General features: G+C 53.1%; 1 protein-coding gene across 1 annotated transcript in view; it reads right to left on the reverse strand.

The window, feature by feature from the left end:
• LOC311511903 (uncharacterized protein) overlaps window positions 1-21,565 on the reverse strand; it is a gene marked incomplete at its 5' end in the record, with an annotated part of 199,195 nt that extends 177,630 nt beyond the window's left edge. The window contains 3 exons of the mRNA XM_084612835.1: window positions 15,141-15,201; window positions 20,631-20,826; window positions 21,561-21,565. Coding sequence (XP_084468961.1) covers window positions 15,141-15,201; window positions 20,631-20,826; window positions 21,561-21,565 — 262 coding nt within the window. The remainder of the gene's footprint in view (window positions 1-15,140; window positions 15,202-20,630; window positions 20,827-21,560) is intronic.
• Window positions 21,566-23,106: the final 1,541 nt, after the last annotated feature.

A 23,106-nucleotide genomic window follows, 5' to 3' on the forward strand; every position in this document is an offset into this window, starting at 1 on the left:
CGAGAGGGGGTAACATGACAATGATAATTAGAGACTTTTATAAACTCCCATTGCGGCACAGAAGCCATCAAGCCTGGCTGCGCTTTTTATGGAGCCTCGAACCTTGTATCTTTTATCCTCAGCTTCCTGGCAGCTAGCAGAGGCGGGGGAGACACCCCCACATTTTAACGGGACACATCTGGGATGGTTACAGAAAACTTTGAGCACTCTAATCAGCTGCCCCTGCACCTCCTAATCCCCGGGGTCAGGAGAAGTCAGCACCAAGGTGATCTCTCCTGTCATCATCCATGGTACTTGGATGGGACCCTGTAATCATAGAATATCAGGGCTGGAAGGGACCTCAGGAGATCATCTAGTCCAACCCCCTGCTCAAAGCAGGGCCTAATCCCCCATTAAACCATCCCAGCAAATGACCTAGTGAAGAATCGGGCTGACTGCTCAGTATGTGCAGATCAAAGCGGGACCTTGGGCTGTGTCCCGGGTGCACAAGTAACTTGGCCTGGGAGTCCCCCTGCCAGAAGCCATGTTTTGTCCGGTGTGACAGTGTTTCAGGAGGGAACTGTGCCCCTCTCCCACCCCTAAGAAGCCAGCTCCCCCAGGACCCTTTAATAGGAACGCTGGAATGGCCAGACTGGCAGAGGGGTTTAATCCAGCCCACTGGACCGACACCAATGCTTCGGAGGAAGCCGCATGAAACTTTGAGGAGATGGGATACGCCACCCCCAGGAAAAGTCCCCTCCTGCCTCCAAAATAGCTAGGGATGGACTCATGCTCTGAAGTGGGGGGGGGGCCCCACGGGGGAAGACTCTTTCTCGTGATAACCCTGGATGCTCCGCCTCAGCGTATCAATGCTCAGGCCTTTTCTGAACCCCTGCTAAGCCCAGGGCCTCTGTGAGAGCCTGCCATGGATTTCCACCAGCCAGCTGTGCTCTGGGTGGGAAAAAAACTTATTCCCCTGCATCAGTTTTGAATGTGCTGCCTTCCACTTCCACTGCTCTGGTCCCTGGGCTTGTGAGACAAGGCGGAGGGAAGTGCCCCGACCTCCCTCCGCTCGCCTGTCCCGCCCATCCCCCTTCTGCTTTAAAACCCCATTAACGCTCAGCACAGACAGTGGGCGCGGGGTCTGAAACGAAACTGTTCTCTACATCAGCAGCTACAGGAGCCAGGGCGGGCGCCAAAAACCAGGACGCAGCTGCAATCGCCCACCATGTGAGCACTCCATTATTGATGAATTAAAGGCCACTACTGCAGCTAACAGAGCCCACTCCTTCTGATGCCAACACGCCTCCGCGAGCAGCCTGCTCCTTGGGTGCGATGGATTTCATACAGAGCGTTCCCCTGGGAGCGGCACGTAGAGCCGCCAGGCCCATGGAGGGCGTGGTGGAGGGGCCCTGCTCACTGCGCGGCATCAGAGACGTTTTGCTCCGACCCTCTTCCTAAGGAGACATCTGCTGGAATAGCTGAGTCAGGTGTCTCTCTAGTGAATGTATCCGTCATCCTACTCATCCCTCTAGCCATCTACCCGACCCATAATCCATCCATAGCCATATCCTTCTACCCGTCATACGCATCCCTCTATCTATCCATAAATCCCTCCCCATACCCACCTGTCTATCTATCCATCCATCCCCATACACACCCCCTCTATCCATCCATCCCTGTATCCACCCCTCTAGCCATCCATCCCCATACACATACACCCCCTATCCATCCATCCATCCCCATACCCACCTATCTATTCATCCATCCCTATATCCACCCATCTATCATAGAATCATAGAATCATAGAATCATAGAATCATAGAATATCAGGGTTGGAAGGGACCCCAGAAGGTCATCTAGTCCAACCCCCTGCTCGAAGCAGGACCAATTCCCAGTTAAATCATCCCAGCCAGGGCTTTGTCAAGCCTGACCTTAAAAACCTCTAAGGAAGGAGATTCTACCACCTCCCTAGGTAACGCATTCCAGTGTTTCACCACCCTCATAGTGAAAAAGTTTTTCCTAATATCCAATCTAAACCTCCCCCACTGCAACTTGAGACCATTACTCCTCGTTCTGTCATCTGCTACCACTAAGAATAGTCTAGAATCATCCACTTTGGAACCACCTCTCAGGTAGTTGAAAGCAGCTATCAAATCCCCCCTCATTCTTCTCTTCTGCAGACTAAACAATCCCAGCTCCCTCAGCCTCTCCTCATAAGTCATGTGTTCTAGACCCCTAATCATTTTTGTTGCCCTTCGCTGGACTCTCTCCAATTTATCCACATCCTTCTTGTAGTGTGGGGCCCAAAACTGGACACAGTACTCCAGATGAGGCCTCACCAATGTCTAATAGAGGGGAACGATCACGTCCCTCGATCTGCTCGCTATGCCCCTTCTTATACATCCCAAAATGCCATTGGCCTTCTTGGCAACAAGGGCACACTGCTGACTCATATCCAGCTTCTCGTCCACTGTCACCCCTAGGTCCTTTTCCGCAGAACTGCTGCCGAGTCATTCAGTCCCGAGTCTGTAGCGGTGCATTGGGTTCTTCCGTCCTAAGTGCAGGACCCTGCACTTATCCTTATTGAACCTCATCAGATTTCTTTTGGCCCAATCCTCCAATTTGTCTAGGTCCCTCTGTATCCTATCCCTCCTCTCCAGCGTATCTACCACTCCTCCTAGTTTAGTATCATCCGCAAATTTGCTGAGAGTGCAATCCACACCATCCTCCAGATCATTTATGAAGATATTGAACAAAACCGGCCCCTGGGGCACTCCACTTGACACCGGCTGCCAACTAGACATGGAGCCATTGATCACTACCCGTTGAGCCCGACAATCTAGCCAGCTTTCTACCCACCTTATAGTGCATTCATCCAGCCCATACTTCCTTAACTTGCTGACAAGAATACTGTGGGAGACCGTGTCAAAAGCTTTGCTAAAGTCAAGAAACAACACATCCACTGCTTTCCCTTCATCCACAGAACCAGTAATCTCGTCATAGAAGGCGATTAGATTAGTCAGGCATGACCTTCCCTTGGTGAATCCATGCTGGCTGTTCCTGATCACTTTCCTCTCCTCTAAGTGCTTCAGGACTGATTCTTTGAGGACCTGCTCCATGATTTTTCCTGGGACTGAGGTGAGGCTGACTGGCCTGTAGTTCCCAGGATCCTCCTTCTTCCCTTTTTTAAAGATGGGCCCTACATTACCCAGGTTCCAGATGGCCTCGTACAACCTGCACTGGCTCAGACGCTGGTCTGGCCTCACCACTCTGGTATCTGAGCGAGCTAGATTGAAGCAGTGCTTAATTTCTGCCAGGGCTGAGCCCCGGCACCTCCAGGCCTGGCAGGTCAGAGCCCCGGCTCCTCCGGGCCTGGCAGGTCAGAGCCCCGGCGCCTCCGGGCCTGGCAGGTCAGAGCCCCGGCACCTCCAGGCCTGGCAGGTCAGAGCCCCGGCTCCTCCGGGCCTGGCAGGTCAGAGCCCCGGCGCCTCCGGGCCTGGCAGGTCAGAGCCCCGGCGCCTCCGGGCCTGGCAGGTCAGAGCCCCGGCTCCCCTGGGCCTGGCAGGTCAGAGCCCCCGGCGCCTCCGGGCCTGGCAGGTCAGAGCCCCGGCGCCCCTGGGCCTGGCAGGTCAGAGCCCCGGCGCCCCTGGGCCTGGCAGTTCAGAGCTCCGGCGCCCCAGGGCCTGGCAGGTCAGAGCCCCGGCGCCCCCGGGCCTGGCAGGTCAGAGCCCCGGCGCCTCCGGGCCTGGCAGGTCAGAGCCCCGGCGCCCCCGGGCCTGGCAGGTCAGAGCCCCGGCGCCCCTGGGCCTAGCAGGTCAGAGCCCCGGCGCCCCCGGGCCTGGCAGGTCAGAGCCCCGGCGCCTCTGGGCCTGGCAGGTCAGAGCCCTGGCGCCCCTGGGCCTGGCAGGTCAGAGCCCCGGCTCCTCTGGGCCTGGCAGGTCAGAGCCCCGGCGCCCCGGGCCTGGCAGGTCAGAGCCCCGGCGCCTCCGGGCCTGGCAGGTCAGAGCCCCGGCGCCTCCGGGCCTGGCAGGTCAGAGCCCCGGCGCCCCTGGGCCTGGCAGGTCAGAGCCCCGGCGCCCCTGGGCCTGGCAGGTCAGAGCCCCGGCGCCTCCGGGCCTGGCAGGTCAGAGCCCCGGCGCCTCCGGGCCTGGCAGGTCAGAGCCCCGGCGCCCCTGGGCCTGGCAGGTCAGAACCCCGGCGCCCCCGGGCCTGGCAGGTCAGAGCCCCGGCGCCCCCGGGCCTGGCAGGTCAGAGCCCCGGCGCCCCTGGGCCTAGCAGGTCAGAGCCCCGGCGCCCCCGGGCCTGGCAGGTCAGAGCCCCGGCGCCTCTGGGCCTGGCAGGTCAGAGCCCTGGCGCCCCTGGGCCTGGCAGGTCAGAGCCCCGGCTCCTCTGGGCCTGGCAGGTCAGAGCCCCGGCGCCCCGGGCCTGGCAGGTCAGAGCCCCGGCGCCTCCGGGCCTGGCAGGTCAGAGCCCCGGCGCCTCCGGGCCTGGCAGGTCAGAGCCCCGGCGCCCCTGGGCCTGGCAGGTCAGAGCCCCGGCGCCCCTGGGCCTGGCAGGTCAGAGCCCCGGCGCCTCCGGGCCTGGCAGGTCAGAGCCCCGGCGCCTCCGGGCCTGGCAGGTCAGAGCCCCGGCGCCCCTGGGCCTGGCAGGTCAGAACCCCGGCGCCCCCGGGCCTGGCAGGTCAGAGCCCCGGCGCCCCCGGGCCTGGCAGGTCAGAGCCCCGGCGCCCCCGGGCCTGGCAGGTCAGAGCCCCGGCGCCCCCGGGCCTGGCAGGTCAGAGCCCCGGCGCCCCCGGGCCTGGCAGGTCAGAGCCCCGGCGCCCCGGGCCTGGCAGGTCAGAGCCCCGGCGCCTCCGGGCCTGGCAGGTCAGAGCCCCGGCGCCTCCGGGCCTGGCAGGTCAGAGCCCCGGCGCCTCCGGGCCTGGCAGGTCAGAGCCCCGGCGCCCCTGGGCCTGGCAGGTCAGAACCCCGGCGCCCCTGGGCCTGGCAGGTCAGAGCCCCGGCGCCTCTGGGCCTGGCAGGTCAGAGCCCCGGCGCCCCTGGGCCTGGCAGGTCAGAGCCCCGGCGCCCCTGGGCCTGGCAGGTCAGAGCCCCGGCGCCCCCGGGCCTGGCAGGTCAGAGCCCCGGCGCCTCTGGGCTTGGCAGGTCAGAGCCCCAGCGCCCCTGGGCCTGGCAGGTCAGAGCCCCGGCGCCCCTGGGCCTGGCAGGTCAGAGCCCCGGCGCCTCTGGGCTTGCTGCATCCATTGTGAATGTAAAAACATTGCTTGAGCTGCGGCACCTCTTTGATTACAAATTAAGCACTGGATTGAAGCCAGCTCCGGTACAGCTCTACCAGCGGCTCTCACACCCCCGACTGCACGGGGGACGTGCCACAGGAAACTTAGCGTATTTCCCAGCCCTAAGGGAACACCAGACCCTGCCACCTGCCAGGCTAATACTGGTCCTCAGCTGGCTGGCTTTGGCCTAGGCTTTGCCGGGCACGGCCATTGCCTTGCTGACGTGTCCTTACGTAGATTCGCTTGGTGATGCTTCCAGCCGCTGTGCAGGGCAAAGGTGATGTTTGGCCCACAGAGGATGTTCCCGAGAGACGTGGAGGCTGTCGGTACAACAGTCATATGCCAAAAGGCGACTCAGGAAAACCAGGAAAGTCCCTACAGTGCCTAAGAGGTAGATCACGCTCAGTGGAAATGAACCAATCAGCAAAGCGACAGACTAAGATGGAAGGAGAGTCGACAGGAACAGTTGTGTAAACTGAGTCATGCACAGACCCACCGTGTGAGCGATATAGGACACATGATGCTTGTTGCCAACTGGAGGCACGTTATGATTATATCATTTGGATGGGTCGGTGCTAGGCATTGTGCTAGACTGTAAGGGGGCAGCTGGAGCATTGTAGGAGGAATTCATTGTGATCTGTTCATGTAACACTGACAGACCCTGGTTGTCCTCGAACCTGGGACCTCTGGAGCTTAGTGCATGAGCCTCCACTGCACGAGCTAAAAGCCACATGGCCCTTAGCTAAGGCTGTGGAGCAGAGACATTAATCTGTCTCTCTAAGTCAGGGGTTCTCAAACGGGGGGTCAGGACCCCCCAGGGGGTTGTGAGGTTATTACCTGGGGGGTCGTGAGCTGTCAGCCTCCACCCCAAGCCCCGCTTTGCCTCCAGCATTTATAATGATGTTAAATACATTAAAAAGTGTTTTTCATTCATAAGGGGGGGTGCACTCAGAGGCTTGCCATGTGAAAGGGGTCACCAGTACAAAAGTTAGAGAACCACTGCTCTAAGCGGTCTCGGTGCCACTCAGTGGGACAGAACACCACACCCAGGAGGTGTGAGGGTTACACTCATGCCCCAGGAGACGGTAACCGGCCATCGTTTTTTTCTGCCTACCTGTCATTTGTTGCTTGTACAGTAGTCGTAGCTGCAAGCTATGCTTTTGGCTCAAATAAAGGGTTGAATTAATAACTCTAAGTGTCTTGACCAGAGCCCGTCAGCTGCAGGAGAGCTGCAGTGCAGCCGGTCCTGGCTATAGGCAAACTAGGCAGCTGTCCAGGGTGGCAGATCCCTGGGCACATACCTAGGGCAGCATATTTGGCCCTGATGCCCCTTCGTCATGACAGAGAGGCAGCCAGGCCAAGTTTGAGTGGCCCTGAAGCCCTGTGCACCAGGTCACTATGCCACTCAGACTTGGTCCAAGCCCGCAGCTGGGCTAAATCTGCTTCCCTAAACCTGGGGGGGGGCAGCGCACTGCAGCTTTCTTAGGGCAGCAGCTTGTCTTGAGCTCGCTTTCCTCTGAGCTCACACAGCTGGAGTGTGTGCAAATGCGGCATGGTACAAAACTGAAGCAAAGGGATCTGGGTGGATTTGTGTCTTGGGAGTTGCTTCAACTGAAGTGGCGAGGGGTGCACCTGAGGCTTGGCTTCTGCTTCTCTGTGGGAGGCGGGGACGTGGGGTGCATGTGGGCAACTAGTGAACATCTGTGTGTGTGTGTGTGTGTGTGTGTGTGAACATCTGTGTGTGTGTGTGAACATCTGTGCATGCTTGTGCGCAGATACCATTTTGTGTGTGTGCATCTCTGTGCTCATCCACTGGTGTGTGGGTGCGCGTGCACACACACTCGTGCATGCTCCTCGTGTGGGCAGCCATGTATGCACACCCATGTTCATTCAGTGTGCACGCATTCGCACCGGCAGGTGTAGCTGGAATTGTGCATGTTTCGGCAGAGCCCTCGTGCTGTTGCTACCTATCGGCATATCACAGCACCAGCCCGCAGGCTGTGTGGGGGAAGGGGTGTGTGTGTGTGTGTGTGTGTTTGTGGGTGTGCGCGTGCGTTCACACACGCTTGCACATGTCCCAGCACATATTTAATCATTCCATTGATTGCTCAGGCCTGGCCAGTCTCTGCTCTGCAATCAATGCAAGCCATTCTTTGGAAATAAAACACTCTCGAATGGAGCAATTCCATGCCACCTCTGGGGGTGGGGCAGAGGTTGCTAATCAGCGCCAACAAGGGGTGACCAGGCCTTTCATCTCCTCTGTACCTGGCCTCCCACCTACTGCCAATCCCAAATGAATCCACTTCATAATAAAAAGAACAGGAGGACTTGTGGCACCTTAGAGACTAACAAATTTATTTGACATAAGCTTTCATGAGCTACAGCTCACTTCATCGGATGCATTCAGTGGAAAATACAGTGGGGAGATTTATATACACAGAGAACATGAAACAATGGAAGTTACCATACACACTGTAATGAGAGTGATCAGGTAAGGTGAGCTATTACCAGCAGGAGAGAAAAAAAAAAACTTTTGTAGTGATAATCAAGGTGGGCAATTTCCAGCAGTTGACAAGAACGTGTGAGGAACAGTAGCGGGGGAAAATAAACATGGGGAAATAGTTTTACTTTGTGTAATGACCCATCCACTCCCAGTCTTTATTCAAGCCTAATTTAATGGTGTCCAGTTTGTAAATGATTTTTTTCTGTTTTTGAAGATTTTTTGTTGAAGAATTGCAACTTTTAGGTCTGTAACTGAGTGACCAGAGATTGAAGTGTTCTCCGACTGGTTTATGAATGTTATAATTCCTGACGTTTGATTTGTGTCCATTTATTCTTTTACGTAGAGACTGTACAGTTTGGCCAATGTACATGGCAGAGGGGCATTGCTGGCACATGATGGCATATATCACATTGGTAGATGCGCAGGTGAACGAGCCTCTGATAGCGTGGCTGATGTGATCAGGCCCTGTGATGGTGTCCCCTGAATAGATATGTGGACACAGCTGGCAACGGGCTTTGTTGCAAGGATAGTTTCCTGGGTTAGTGTTTTTGTTGTGTGGTGTGTGGTTGCTGGTGAGTATTTGCTTCGGGTTGGGGGGCTGTCTGTAAGCAAGGACTGGCCTGTCTCCCAAGCTCTGTGAGAGTGATGGGTCGTCCTTCAGGATAGGTTGTAGATCCTTGACGATGCGTTGGAGGGGTTTTAGTTGGGGGCTGAAGGTGACGGCTAGTGGTGTTCTGTTATTATCTTTGTTGGGCCTGTCCTGGAGTAGGTGACTTCTGGGTACTCTTCTGGTTCTGTCAATCTGTTTCTTCACTTCAGCAGGTGGGTATTGTAGTTGTAAGAATGCTTGATAGAGATCTTGTAGGTGTTTGTCTCTGTCTGAGGGGTTGGAGCAAATGCGGTTGTATCGTAGAGCTTGGCTGTAGACAATGGATCGTGTGGGGTGTGGTCTGGATGAAAACTGGAGGACTCACACCTGCAATGGGGACATAAGAATGTCCATACTGGGCCAGAGCAAAGGTCCATCTAGGCCAGTATCCTGTCTTTCGACAGTGGCCAATTCCCAGCTTCTGGCAAAAATGAAATAAAAAAACAGACGGAGTTTGCATTGTGTGGCTAAGCACAGAATTCAGCCCCGTATGTCAGTGAATTCCACAAGCACATGCCAAATCCCCATCTGGTGTAAATCCAAATCAGCAGTAGCTCCATTGAAGTCAATGGGTCCAGATCCCCATCTGGTGTAAATTGACACCGCTCCATCAACATTAACAGGGCCCTGTCAATTTATACCAGCGAGAGATCTGGTTCTTTAAAGTAGTAGTCTAATCCAGGCTCACTTGCCAAAGAGCATTAGTTTAAATGAACAGGCCTAGATCGTTATTAATTCCTTATGTTGCCCTTAGTTTCTTAAAGCTGCCACGGACAGATGTTGATATTAGTTTAAAAGCAAGTTAAATCCCCAGCCCTGACTTTCAGCCGCTCTCATTAGAGGAACAGGCCTGCAGAAAAACACACCACAGGGATCAGAGAGGACTGCTTGAGAAAAGAAACTGCATTTTTTCACTGGCCCATTGCTAGTTCTATTCCTCAGAAGGATAAATCCAAAGTGCCGGAGCCAGACGAGCTGAAAACAGCACCAGATTGAAATTCATGGGATTCAAGCTCATAAAAATTTGATTACTTCAAATTCCCTGCTCGTGGCTGATTTTAATGTTCTCTTACTGATCCATATTTAAGAAACGGTTTATTTTACCTAACCCTCTTCAGACTCAGCCCTTCTCCAGCCCCTCTTCTCTCTCTCAGTCCCTCTTGTATAAAGCGAGAAGATAATTGCAAAGAAATAAATTATGTGGCCGAATCACTGTGCCAAGTATGAATGGCTGCCAGGCTCTGCGGATTCATCCCAGAGCAGCAACAAGGGCTTTTTGTGCATTTCCTTAGGCCTGGGTGCTCAACTGCAGTCTGGAACCGTATGTCCCTTCTCCATCTCCTGCATACAATACCTGGGGTTTCCAAAGCGGGTCCTAGGCAAAGCCTCCTCAAAGCTCACCTCCTGCTTTGGGTGATCCAGTCATTGCTGTAGGAGATGCAGAATAGAGAGCGCCTTTTGCACAGCGGCACCGCTGAGTCTAAGCCCCCTGTGTGTCTCTAGACCTCAGGGTAAAATTGTCAAAAGCTCCTAAGGCCACAAAGGCCACTTTTGAAAATGGGATCTTGGCTCCTAAGTCACGTAGGCGCTTTGGAAAAGGTTGGCCTTTGTGTCTCTCTTTGCCTCAGTTCCCCCTCTGGGCTCTGGAACTATTCGCATGGCCCTGACTTTGATGGGTGCCATGAGGCTCAATAAATTAACAGAGTGTAAGACTCTTAGGTAATGAGAGCTGGAAGCTAGCGAGGCCATTCTGTGCAATGAACAAGGCTATTTCTTATTCCTGAGCGCCTCTCTCTCCCGGGTGAGCGCACGGCAGAGCCCTCACCGCCAGTAGCAGAATTCTCCCGCTGCGTGGAACAATGCAGGCAGGATGTTTATGGCCAAATATGCAAATCAAGGCTACTCCCAAGTTATTTAAAAATAATAATAATGCAGCTAAACTGCTGTGTCTTGTTTTCAGCACCACAATAGACTGTATTTAATTGATATAATTAAATTCTACTCTGTTCCTCTCATTTACGACTTATTTGTAGTGTAGAATAATTATTTAAAGTGCTGGCCCGCGGGAACAAGCTGGGGCACTATCCGAGATATTGAAGAAGTCAGTCACCAGTTGGTCTGCTTTGCTACAAAAATAACCTCGGCATGTCCCCCGGCACCCTCCAGCCCATCCCCACCCCCAGACTTGCCACCCCTTCATTCATCAGCAGCCACTAGCATTAATGGCAATTGTAGTGGAGCAAAACCCAATTCCTCTGACGTGTGCTGAAGGCTGCCCTGGAATGCGAGAAACCCCATGGAGCAGGAGGCAGGACACCTGGGGGCTGTTCCCAGCTCTGACTCTGCACCCTCGGGACCCAATGCTGGGCGCTGCCCAGACCCTGACCTAGATCAGGGCCCTGTCGCGCCAGGCGCTGCCCAGACCCCAACCAAGACCAGAGCCCCATCGTGCCAGGCGCTGCCCAGACCCCGACCGAGATCAGGGCCCCATTGTGCCGAGTTAGTGTTGCCAGGCGTCTGGTTTTCAGCCAGAATGCCTGGTCAAAAAGGGACTCTGGCGGCTCCAATCAGCACCGCTGACTGAGCCATTAAAAGTCCGGTCAGCGGCATGACAGGGCTAAGGCAGGCTCTCATCCCTACCCGGCTCCGTATGGCTCCCAAAGTGGTGACATGTCCCTGTGGCTGGGGGGTGGCCACGGGTTTCCGCATGCTGCTCCCGCTCCAAGTGCCAGCTCTGCAGCTCCCATTGGCCGGGAACCATGGCCAATGGGAGCTGCGGGGGCGGCACCTGCGGACGGGGGCAGCATGCAGAGGACCCTGTGGCCGTGCTTCTGCCTAGGAGCCAGCCAGAGGGATATGCTGGCTGCTTCCGGGAGCCGCCTGAGGTAAGTGCTGCCTGGAGCCCACACCCCGAAACCCCTCCCGTGCGAGGCAAGGGTGTTCAGTTTTCGACAATCAGAAAGTTGCCAACCCTATGCCGGGTGCTGCACACATCCTGATCCAGATCAGGGTCCCCTCATGCCGTCTGCTGCATGGACACAGAGCAAGAGCCAGTCTCTGCCCAAAAGGATCATTCTCCCCAAGTTACAGGTGGGAACTGGGACCCAAAGAACTCCAGGGACTTGCCCAAGGTCACACAAGGAGTTTGTGGCCAAGCAGAGCAGTGAACCCACAGCTTTCGGGACACAATCCCAGGAGCTTATTCCTTAGGCCCTTTGGTGCCGGGGTTCTTATAGCTTCACTTTACAAAATCTTCCTTTCCACTTGTTTGTGAAGTATCTCATTTTGTGCCCTAGGACTGTGGGTTCTGGCAGAAGTTGCAGGGTTCAGTTTGGGGTCTTTGGTAGGAGAAGATAAACACACGTTAGTTTGCACCAAAACTCTGCCTGACACCCCCCCTGCACCCTCCCTCTGCTCCGTTTTGGAAGTGGGGTGTCCTGATTTACCCAAGAGCAGGTTTTCACACATTTTAAAAAAAAATATCCATTGGAGACCTTCACAATCCAGAATTTAAAGTGACTTGCCATAAGGCTCACAGCCAAAGGCATTTGGGGAATATTTTACTCTAAGGGAACATGCATGCATATTTAATTAGTGCTCAGTAAATAATTCACCAGAATTGATTTTTTATTAATAAACTAATGTGAGATAGATTATCATGCCAGGATTCGGAGACAGGTACACGAGCGTGTGAGCTTTATAAATGGGGCTGTGCAACTGGATTATTTTAAAAGCTCTCATTTCCCAGCTCTACCTTGTGTTGTAACAGGCTGCGCCGTTTCTTTTTAAAAAACAATTTCCACAAATCACTTAGCACCTGTTATTCATAGCATTTCTAAGCATTACGTGGAGTTCTGTCGTGTCACTGAGGTTTTCACAGAAACGGTCTAGGAATTCTCACAGACCAGAGAAACCCCATTAGCCACAGCAATCCTCAACCAACCCCACTGTCTGCATTTCCTCTGGGACACAGCAAGAAAATGGGATTTTAAGAGCTGAAAAAACTCTTGACTAAACAGCACTTAAAGTCCAGGTTTTCAGTCCCACCGCTGGATGCAGCCATGAACAATGAAGCCCAGTCACCTCAAAGTATTAAAGAATTTATTTCTTCAGGTACCACGGAAAAAAAAAGAAGTTAACAGCCCTGAAAAATATTCTGCTAAATTTCCACCCCAGCAGGAGCCACTTTGTCTGGGGGCCATTCAAAGGGTGGGAAAGTGACAGGCACAGGCAGGCACATAAGTAACAATTATTATGAGTGGCAAATCGTTACGACCAGCTATGATCTGCATTACCCAGAGTACGGCTCCTAAAGGGCTCTGCTTGGTTGCAATTGGGATAACGAATACACCACTGGGTTCCTGGTGGCATGGATGACTGGGCTCGGGATGGTTGGTGCTCAGCGCTGATGCTGAAGGTGGTGGGGGTGTGGATGAAAGGGGTGTAAATTTTGCATTTATTTAGCACCCTTCAGCCAAGGTCTCAAACCACTTTACAAAAGGGGCATTCGATGCTGCCAAATGCTATCCAGGAACCAAGAATGTCAGCCATACGAGATGAAGGATGAAGACTCTATCCAGGAAAGTCATGATCCTGTAAAGGATTTAGGGGCCATGGGTGGAAAGCAGCCGAACATGAGCTTCCCGTACACTGTAGCTAAGAGAGTGAACTCAGTGTATAAACAGGCCATATGGAGCAGGAGCAGAGAGATAGCTTTACCTCTAATGGAAAAGGTTCAGGAAGGCTACAAGGATAATTCGTGATCTGGAAAATCTACCTTGTGGTGAGAGACTGAAAAAGCTCAATCTATTTAGTTTATCAGGGAGGGTTAAGAAGCAACTTGAGCATGGTCTGTAAGTATCTACATGGTGAGAAGACAGGAGATGGCTCTTTAGTTTTCCAGACAAAGAGAGAACAAGATGCAATGGGTGGACGCTGAAGCCAGACCTGCTCAGACTGGCAATAAGGGGCAGCTTTTTAACGGTGAGGGGAAGTAACCATTGGAACACGTTACCAAGGGTCACAGCGGATTCTCCATCGCCAGAAGTTCTGAAATTGAAGCATCTTTGTAAAAGCTCCTCATTCGCTCAATCCATAATTACAGGATCAACGTGGGAATCGCGGAATGGAATTATCTGGCCCGTGTCAGGCAGGAGGTCAGACCAGATGGTCAGAATTGTCCCTTCTGACCTTAACATTGAAAGGTGGATCAGTTCCACTATCTTCATCTCACAGGCAAGGTTCAGACAGGAAAGGTGACTTAACCATGTTCACACACAGCAAATCAGCAGCAGTTCTGTGACTAGAACCCAGGAGTCCTGATTTTCAGCCCCAGGTTCTAACAACTAGACCTCACCCTAAGAGGTAACATTCTTCAGAGGAACTGTTAAACTGAGGTCAAGGCATCTCAATAAAAGCTATCCATCTTATTCCAGAATGCGGGGGGGGGAGGGTTGTTTTTTAATTTTACAGAGGGCTTCAGAATGAAACTTATAATGAAGATGCAACATCAGTGCCAGAGATTTTACTGTCAAGCTGTCAAAATAATATCCTTAATTCAGTTCCCACTGTCATCAAGAATGTCTGCGTATAACTGACAAGCGTTAACCTCTGCATCGTCAAGGCGGGATAATTCACAGCACAGGGAAACATGCAGTTTATGTCTAACACGTTCGTTCACGGTTTCTGAATTAAATCAGAGAAGTGCAATGCTAATGAGTTTATCAGGTCTGAATGCTCCTGGAAGAGTTGACGGGATGAAAAATACTATACATGATAAAACATCAGCATCTCTTCTAAGGTTTTCTTTTCTAAGGTAAAGAAATTACCTGAAATGCAAAACCTCCTGACGCTACGCAGACCTTATCTAATGACAGACTCCTAAATATTTAAAGGAAGAGCACAACTCCATTAAGTAACTCAACAATCAAAACCAATTACAACCAATTTCACCTCAACAAACATTTTCTTCTCCTTTACCGTTTTCACTACAAAATTAGCAAAGCACCCAGGGGGCCAATGAACCTTCCCTAACTCATTTTGTTCTAACACACCTCACTGCAACATGGAGTCCTGTTATTATTTCTGGTCTGCCTGACGGAGAGACGCCCCAGCAACAGACAGTCAATTTAACTTGCCTGAGACGTGCAGCCGGGAAGTGAGGTTAGCAGCGAGGGGTTTGGTTCGTTTGCATCCCCATCGTGATCTGTGACCTTAAAAGAATCGTCTGCTCATGAGAACTATCCATCTCTCTTGGCAGCAGGGTGCAAAGATTTCCCTAGAAGTCACAAGCCATGGCCCCACTCTGTGATCACAGCATTTCCCTAGCGGCACCCGTCGAGCCTGCAGTACGTTGTGCCAGGTGCTGTACAGACAATCCTTACCCTGAACGCTCACAATTTAGACACAGGAAGAATCAATTCCCCATTTCACAGATGGGAACTATGGTCTGGAGAGTGTCTCTGGGAGAGCTGGGAACTGATCCAGCTCTTCAAAGTCCCACGACAGCCCATTCCGCTTCCTCTGTCCATAACACCCACCAGGGCCCTGATCCTGACGGGGGGCAAGGAACCTTCTGTAAGGCCAATGGCATAACACATGGGCTTGCCTTTCAGTCACTAGCGAGCGGGGACTCGGTTTGAACCAGGCCCCCAGCACTCTGGCGCATAGTGACAGCCAGTTCTGACAACAGGCAGATTTCTGGAGAACTGGCTGCTCCCAGGGTTACTCACCTGCCAGCAGAGCGCATGGAAATCTTGCCATGTGCAATGGCGGGGAAGCAAAACACTCTGCCTGCAAAAAAACCAAAAACTCGTTATGCACATCAGCCTAAGACTCCCATGATACAGTGCGGCGGCTCTCCAAGAGGTGCATCGTGGTGCATCCTGGGAGATCTAGGCCAACCACTTCAGCTGCCATTTTTCACCGGTGCACCTTTCTCATGTAGAAAAGCTCTTTGGAACAGGTTTAAACTAAAAATGGAATAAACCACCCTTAATCTGAAATCAGACCATTCACACAGGGGCTTGCCTAGGCTTAACTAAGCCAGTTTGAGTGGAGTGCACTCTAAACTCCTGAAGTGGAGTGGCTGGTGTTACATTTGTTTCCCTTTGGTATGGGTTGAAAGTTGGTCACTGCCTCATTTTGCAATCCCCACCCCTCTCTATGCCTCCTTGCTGCATCTATGGGGCAGAACGTGTGGAATTCAAGCACCGTAAACGGGACTGACGTGACACGGGGGAGGCGTATCACATCATCACTATTGGCTGAGCTTAACAGGCTAATGATTTCGGTTTATGACACGCAGCTGCCATAGCTTTTCCAATAACAAAGAAAGAGCCATTCACAGGGAAAGGTGCCTCCATTTATTTCCCTGACAATCGCATTTTCCTCTAATTGCTTTTCTTCAGTTAGCTGATTAGGGAAATGGGAAGCGGCAGAGAGCGAGAGACGGGGGTTTTATCCTGGGACAGCTCCCGCTGGGGTCCTTGCTATAGCGCACAGGGTTGTAAATTCCTCGGTGGCGTTGCTCTGAGAGGCGAGGCGTCAGGTGAGAGGCACTGGAGTGGCATCATGGATAGGGCAGAGGTGGGCAAACTGCGGCCCGCGGGACCGTCTGGCCCGGCCCCTGAGCTCCTGGCCGGGGAGGCGAGCCCCCAGCCTCTCCCCCTCTGTCCCCCTCCCCCACAGCCACGCCGCATGGCATGAGCGGCATGGTAAGGGGGTGGCAGCGGCATGGTTAGGGGGTGGCAGCAGCACGTGCGCAGTGGTGAGGGATTGGGTGGGGGGTCCCGGGGGGCAGTCAGGGGACAGGGAACAGTTGGATGGGGCAGAGGTTCTGGGGCAGTTGGGGACAGGGAACGGGGGAGTTGGATGGGAGTCCAGTGGGCCTGTCAGAGGGTGTGGGGGATAGGGGCCGGGGGACAGTCAGGGGGCAGGGAGCAGGGGGGGTTGGATAGGGGATGGGATCCCGGGGGGGGGCGGTTAGGGGCGGGGGGTCCCGGGAGGGGGCGGTCAGGGAACAAGGAGCAGGGGGGGTTGGATGGGTCGGGGGCTCTGAGGGGGGCAGTCAGGGGGCCAGGATGTTTGGGGGGGCACAGCCTTCCCTACCCTGCCCTCCATATTGTTTCGCACCCAGATGTGGCCCTCGGGCCAAAAAGTTTGCCCACCCCTGGGATGGAGCGTTGGCCTGGGAGTCAGGCGAGCTGAGGTCTATTTCTGGCTCTGCTGCAGACCTGCTGAGGGACCTGAGGCAAGTTCCAACTTCCGTCTCCTCCCACCCTGCGTCTGTTTCAGTCTGTGAGCTCTCTGGGGCAGGGCCCGGCCTAGGGACTGGAATAATCAGTTGCACAAATACAATCTGGGAAATGACGGCCAAGGAAGGAGCACTGCAGTAACGGGTCTGGGGGTCAGAGTGGATCACAAACTAAATGAGTTAACAAGGTAACACTGTTGCAAAAAAAAAAAAAAAGTGAACATCATTCTGGGGTGTATTAGCCTGAGTGTTGTAAGCAACAGATGAGAAGTAATTCTTCTTTACTCAGCGCTGATAAGGCCTCAGCTGGAGTACTGTGTCCAGTTCTGGGCAACACCCTTTGGGAAGGATGTGGACAAACTGGAGAAAGTCCAGAGAAGAGCAACACAAATGACTGGCGGTCGAGAAAACTTGCCCTACGAGGGAAGATTGAAAAAATTGGGTTTGTTTAGCCTGGAGACGAGAAGACTGTGGGGGGATGAGGACATGATAACAGTCTTCGAGTACGTAAAAGGACGCCATGAAGAGGAGGATGATAAATGGTTCTCATTATCCACTGAGGACAAGCCATGAAGCAATGGACTTAATTTGCAGCAAGGGAAGTTTAGGTTGGGCATTAGGAAAAATGTCCTAACTCTCCGGGTAGCTAAACACTGGAACAAATTCCCCAGGGAGGCTGTAGACCGCTGGCACCACAGGGTTTTAAGAACAGGTTAGACACACACCTCTCAGGGGTGGGCTAGCTAATATGTGACCCTGCCTCGGGACAGGAAACTAGCAAGGTCCATTCCAGTCCTACATGTTGATGATTCTGTAATGGGGGGTCCCTGATTTCAGAGGGCCCCTTAACGTGCTACCATAATGCAAATAATAAATACTCCGCCCGTGCAAACAGCTCCTTTGCCTTGTCAGCACTGGGGTTTGCATTGGTGCACTACCCCGGGTGCTGGGCTGTAGCCAAGGTCCCCCTAGTCGGACAGACAATGGTGCGTGAACGCTCTTAAAACCCCCTCTTGGGGCTGACAGTTGCCAAAGGGGTTTTCTGAAGGCTGTGTCATCCTCCAAGGCTATTTAAGGAGTTTGCAGGCAAAGGGGGCTCTGTGTCTAGGGGGAGGGGGGTAATTGGGGTCTGTGGCTTTAAGGGCTGAGCGTCTGTGACGCTCTTGTTACACACAGCCGACCCAGAGCAAACCGCGCTGTACAAGCCCCTTGAACTCCGAAGCCCAGCCCCACAAGCCCAGCCCCACAAGCCCAGCCCCACAAGCCCAGCCCCACGCAGTCGGCGACATGTGCTGCAGTCACACCTAGCTCCGACGGCAGCGTGGACGTACCCCTCGTCTGACGTCTCCGCGCTTTTCTACTTCCCAAAGCGTTGCCCTTGACGCACCCACAGGAACGTAAATCCCACCCCAGGGCGCCACGGCACATGGACAGATTTTCCCCTTCTGGTGGGATGGCTGGCTGCAGCCTGGGGCCAGCCCTGGAGGCAGGAGGAATCCCTGGTTAACTCAGGAACATGAAGCCTTCAAACCAGGGCTTTAGAAGAGAACCCCACGCTGCTCTGAGAGCTCAGCTCCAGGCCTGGTCAGATCTAATACCGAGAGGGGAACCGCGGTGTTAGAGCTGCAGGTCTCCCGCTGCAGGAGCAAGGCAGCTGTAGCGTCCCTCAAATCTGGCTAGCCGTGCCCCATTGTTTTGGAGCCTCGTGGGGCCTTTAAGCAGAGACAAGAAGCTCGAGCTGAGTGCACGATTCACACTAGAGCCCATTTTTGCGGCCCAGAGCTGCCTGCAGACCCGCCACGAGCAGATCCCAACTTCCGACCTTATTCCAGTTGGAGAAAATCTTCTCCAACTTTTTACGCTCCAGCCTGAGCACTAAGGTGGGTGATTGGACTGTTAAGTCACATGGTATTAGTTCTGTTTCGTGATTGGATGAAGTTGCAAGCACTTCCAGCACAAATGCTTGCAGGTGTGAATTTAAATTCCTGCCTGGGGCTGTCAAATCCTCTTCTGCAGGTAAAACACGCTGCTGGCTGATGAGGGGCGTGATAATCGCTCTGCATGTTCATTTCGTTCAAATGAATATTTGCAGGGACTGGTTGCATTATTTGCCCAGGTCTTAAACAGCTGCACAGAGTATAAAGCCAGACAGGGCTGTTATGATCTCATCTGCCTTCCTGTATAACACGGGCCATAGGACTTCCCTGCATTAATTCCTGGGTGAAGTAGAGCACAGCTTTAGAAAAACATTCAAGCTTGATTTTAAAGTTGCCAACGATGGAGAGAAATGAACTGCACAAGGCGCCCACCTGCAGTTGTGAATGGTGCTAAGTTCACACGACACTGCGTGCACTGTGTTTGCATGCTCTCAATTCCACCGGACTAAATCCAGAGTAATTCTCAAATCCGTGGAGTAACCCTGGATTTACACCAGAGCAAATGAGCAGAATTTGTTCCCTTGTGTTTACAGCTCAGCTAGGGTCTAGGTTGTCTGCATTGTGTAAGCAGTGTGGAGGCTTGATTTTTACAGTGTGCAGTTTTGTGTATAAATTACAGACACCCCTATGCATAGAGTTTAAGGCCAGATGATCATCCGCTCTGCTCTCCTGCGTAACCCAGGCCAGAGAATTTCATCCAGTATAGGAGTAAAGGGCTTGATTCCCTGCTGCCCTGGGCAGACATTTCCACTAGTGCAAAGTGGGTGCTAGCCACAAGAGATCCTAGTGGAAGCCTTGTGCACTTAGGGGCCCTGGGTGCTTTGTGATCAGCGCAGTAGGACGGAGCAGCACACTGGAATTGGCACCTGTCACTCAAGGTGCGGTGTTGGAACAACCTGGGCCCCCTGCGTGACCTTTGGTTTATCTGCAGACCGACACTTATTTTATTTGTGATTTGATTTCAACGCAGCAGTTGCATATCTCCTGAGCAGGCCATTATGGCATGTTTCTACAGAGCAAACAGGTAATTAAACCCAGAGAGTTTGCTAACAGCTGCTGCGTAATCAGGAGCTCTTTGCTAATAAGCGGTCCCTTTTCTTTTTATCCAAACACCACGGACGTTTCCTCCAGGCGCTGGGCTGAGTGTAATGGACACGTCCCCACACTCTGGGCTGCAGCTTCAAAAATTAATTATTCCACTTGAACTAAACAACTATTTTGATCGTCAATTGCTCCCAGCTGCTACTGTGTCCTAGGAACAGCACTGCCCGGATCCATCGTGTGGCCAGATACAGAGATGTGACCATGGGGCTGCTCAAAGACCTTTCAAAACCCAGCGCTGCAGGTCAGGTGGTGCTCATGTGCAAGCTGATACCCAGAATACTCAACTAGTTCATGGAGCTGCTGGGTGGGTCTGAGGCACGGGAACATACTAAGAAACCTGGATCTTCTTTCAGGAGACACTGGGTACAATTTTGCATTGCCCTCCACCTTGTGAAGTCATTTATACCAGTGCACAATGCTCCCATTCTGCTTTGGTAAAATCAGGATCGGGGCCGCATCACACTGGGCGCTGCACAGACCTTGACCGAGATCAGGCCCCGTTGTGTCAGGCGCTGCACAGACCCTGTCCCAAACAGCATTTAGACAAGCCAAACAAAAGGTCAGGGACAGAGCCAGGGACAGAACCCAGGTATCCTGAGTCCAGAGCCTTCGCCACTGGCCCTTGCTGCTGCTCTGTAACAGCGTGGTGCAGGGGACCATGGGCCATGGGAGGGAGAGAGGTTTCTGAAATCAGGAGAGAGGGAGATGCCTTCTCTCTCCCTGCCGTGCTCCCTGACGTCTGTTCAGAGGGTGCAGCAGGAGCTCTCTGCCCAGCACCCCAAGGGGCCAGCAATGCTGCCAGCATGAGAGCGCTGGCCAAGACGGCATCTAGGGATAAAACCAGGGCCTGCCAGAGCTCAGAGGACGAGTCGCTCCAGCCTGAGCTCGAGAGCCAGGCTCCCTTGCTGGAGCTGTAACAGACTCACCTCCTCTGTGGATTGCACCGTGCACTGAGCTGCATGGTCCCTCCAGCTCGGACGGAGCCACAGGGTGCTGTCCTGGGAGGGGGCTTTAAGGCCTGCGGGGGAGAGCAGTCCCGCCCGGGAACCTTCAGCTCCTGTTTGCCTCTCGTACATGTGCTTTGCTGCTGTTGTCGTGCACGGGCGAGCCCTCTGGGAGGCCCTGTTTGCACAGAGGGGGGCACAGATCATGCATTGAGCGCGGCTCGGGGGTGGCTTTTTGCCCCCATTGTGGCCGAGCTGCAGCACCTCGGGCTCCCTGCAGCCACTGAAGTGCCATTTCCAGGCCGGTGTCTCTGCACCAGGGAGCCAGCCCTTGTAACGTCCATCGAGAACCCACCACGCTTCGCACCAGCCTCTCTCCCGCAGGAATCAAGCCAGCACTGGGCCCATAACAAGCCGAGTGGCTCCGTCAGCCGAGCCTATTTCTCCCACCTCCGGGGCTAAGTGCTTCCTACTGCCCGGGCTCAGCCCCAGAGAGCTGATAAATAGCAACCACGGATGAGATGGAGCAAAAGGGAAATTTTCATGCACAGGAGGCTGGGGGGTGGGGAGAGAAGTGAAATGGGTGAGGGAGCCGGCTGGCTGTGATTCACTAGATGTCATGATGTTTACTGCAGGTTGTCAGCAAGGCTCCAAGTGATGAAATGTGGATAATATTCCAATTTGGTGCCACTTACCCTCGTGGTCCGTCTCTCCCTGGGCCCTGGCTCGCTCTGTCTGAATCCGCTGCGGCTTCACAGGCTGTGGCTGAACATAATTACGGGCGTTTTACTAGATTAAATGGGGTAATGTTCGCAAAGGGCTTTGAAGATGAAAAGTTCTGCACAAGTGCTAATTGGGGGAAGAATTTATTAATTAGCACTTCTCGCGGCATCTTTCCTACCAGAATCTCACCGCATGTTAACTAAGGTATCCTCAAGGATTTTCAGGACACCTGGGTTCTATTCCCAGCTCTGCCACTGACCTCCTGTGACCTTGGGCAAATCACTTCCCCACTCCGTGCCTCAGTTTCCCTTCCCAGCCTGTGGCTGTTTGGCCTATGAACTCTTTGGGGCAAGGAGTGTCTCTCGCTCTGTGTCTGCAGGACCCAGCATGGCAGGGCCCTGAGGTTTACCTATCACCTTACATAGCATCTGTCTCTTATTACTCATTATTTACAGTAATACCTGGAAGCCCTGGCAGACCCCATTGTGCCAGGTGCTGTACAGACTCAGAACAAAAAGTTTATCTCTTGCCCCTATACAGCCATTTGTGACTTGCTCCATATTTATTTCTCTTTCTCTCTCAGGCCCTTATCTACTGCATTTGGCCAGTTCATATCATTTCCTGAACCTCACAATATTTTGTATACATGCAACAGGATGGGGTCGAAACTAGCTGTGATCACTCTAGACAGAGATCTGGGAGTCACTGTGGATAGTTCTCTGAAAACATTCACTCAGCGTGCAGCCACAGTCAAAAAAGCTAAAAGACTGTTAGGAACCATTAGGAAAGGGATATAAAAAGACAGAAAATATCATAATGCCATAGTATAATTCCATGGTATGCCCACACCTTGAATACTGCATGTAATTTGGGTGCCCCATCTCAAAAAAGATACATTAGAATTGGAAAAGGTGCTGAGAAGGGCAGCAAAAACGATTAGGGGGATGGAACAGCTTCCATATGAGGAGAGATTAAAAAGACCGGGACTGATCATTTTAGTCATCTCTTTTCTAAGAGGGGAGAGGATAGAGTCTATAAAACCAGGAATGGTGTGGAGAAAAAGTGTTATTTACCCCTTCACATAACACAAGAACCAGAGATCACTCAACGAAATTAACAGGCAGCAGGTTTAAAACGAACATAAGGAAGTAATTCTTCACCCAACGCACAGACAACCTGTGGAACTCATTGCCAGGGGATGCTGTGAAGGCCAAAAGTATAACTGGCTTAAAAAAAGAATTAGGTGAGATCATGGAGGATAGGTCCATCAATGGCTCTTAGCCAAGGTGGTCAGGGATGAACCCCATGCACTGGGTGTCCTTAAATCTCTGGCTGCCAGAAGCTGGGACTGGACAACAGGGGATGGATCACGATTCCCCGTTGCCCTCAGCCTTCTGCAGTCATTCACAGCAGCGCCAAGTGGGCATGAAACGCAGCCATCAGCGCTCGCCAAAAAAAAGGGGGGAGTTAGACAAAAACAAAAGTTCTTGCTGAACACTTCCTGACAATGTTTTTCTTGTGGTTTTTCATCAAAAAGTTAGGAAAGGAAAACTTTCGGGTAAAACTTTCACCAATCCTTGGGGGTTATTTGTAAACTGGCAACAGGTTTCGGAATCTGATCCTTTTCCAGCTGTCAAGCCGGGGCTCTGGAGAGTTGCCCCCACCTTGCACTGGGGCAGACAGCTGCAGAGGATGCTGCTAAAGCAACGTGCCCGTGGCACCTCAGGCCAACAGC

The sequence above is a fragment of the Lepidochelys olivacea genome, assembly GCF_965140295.1.
Source record: "Lepidochelys olivacea isolate rLepOli2 genome assembly, chromosome: 23".
Classification (NCBI taxonomy): Eukaryota; Metazoa; Chordata; order Testudines; family Cheloniidae; genus Lepidochelys; species Lepidochelys olivacea.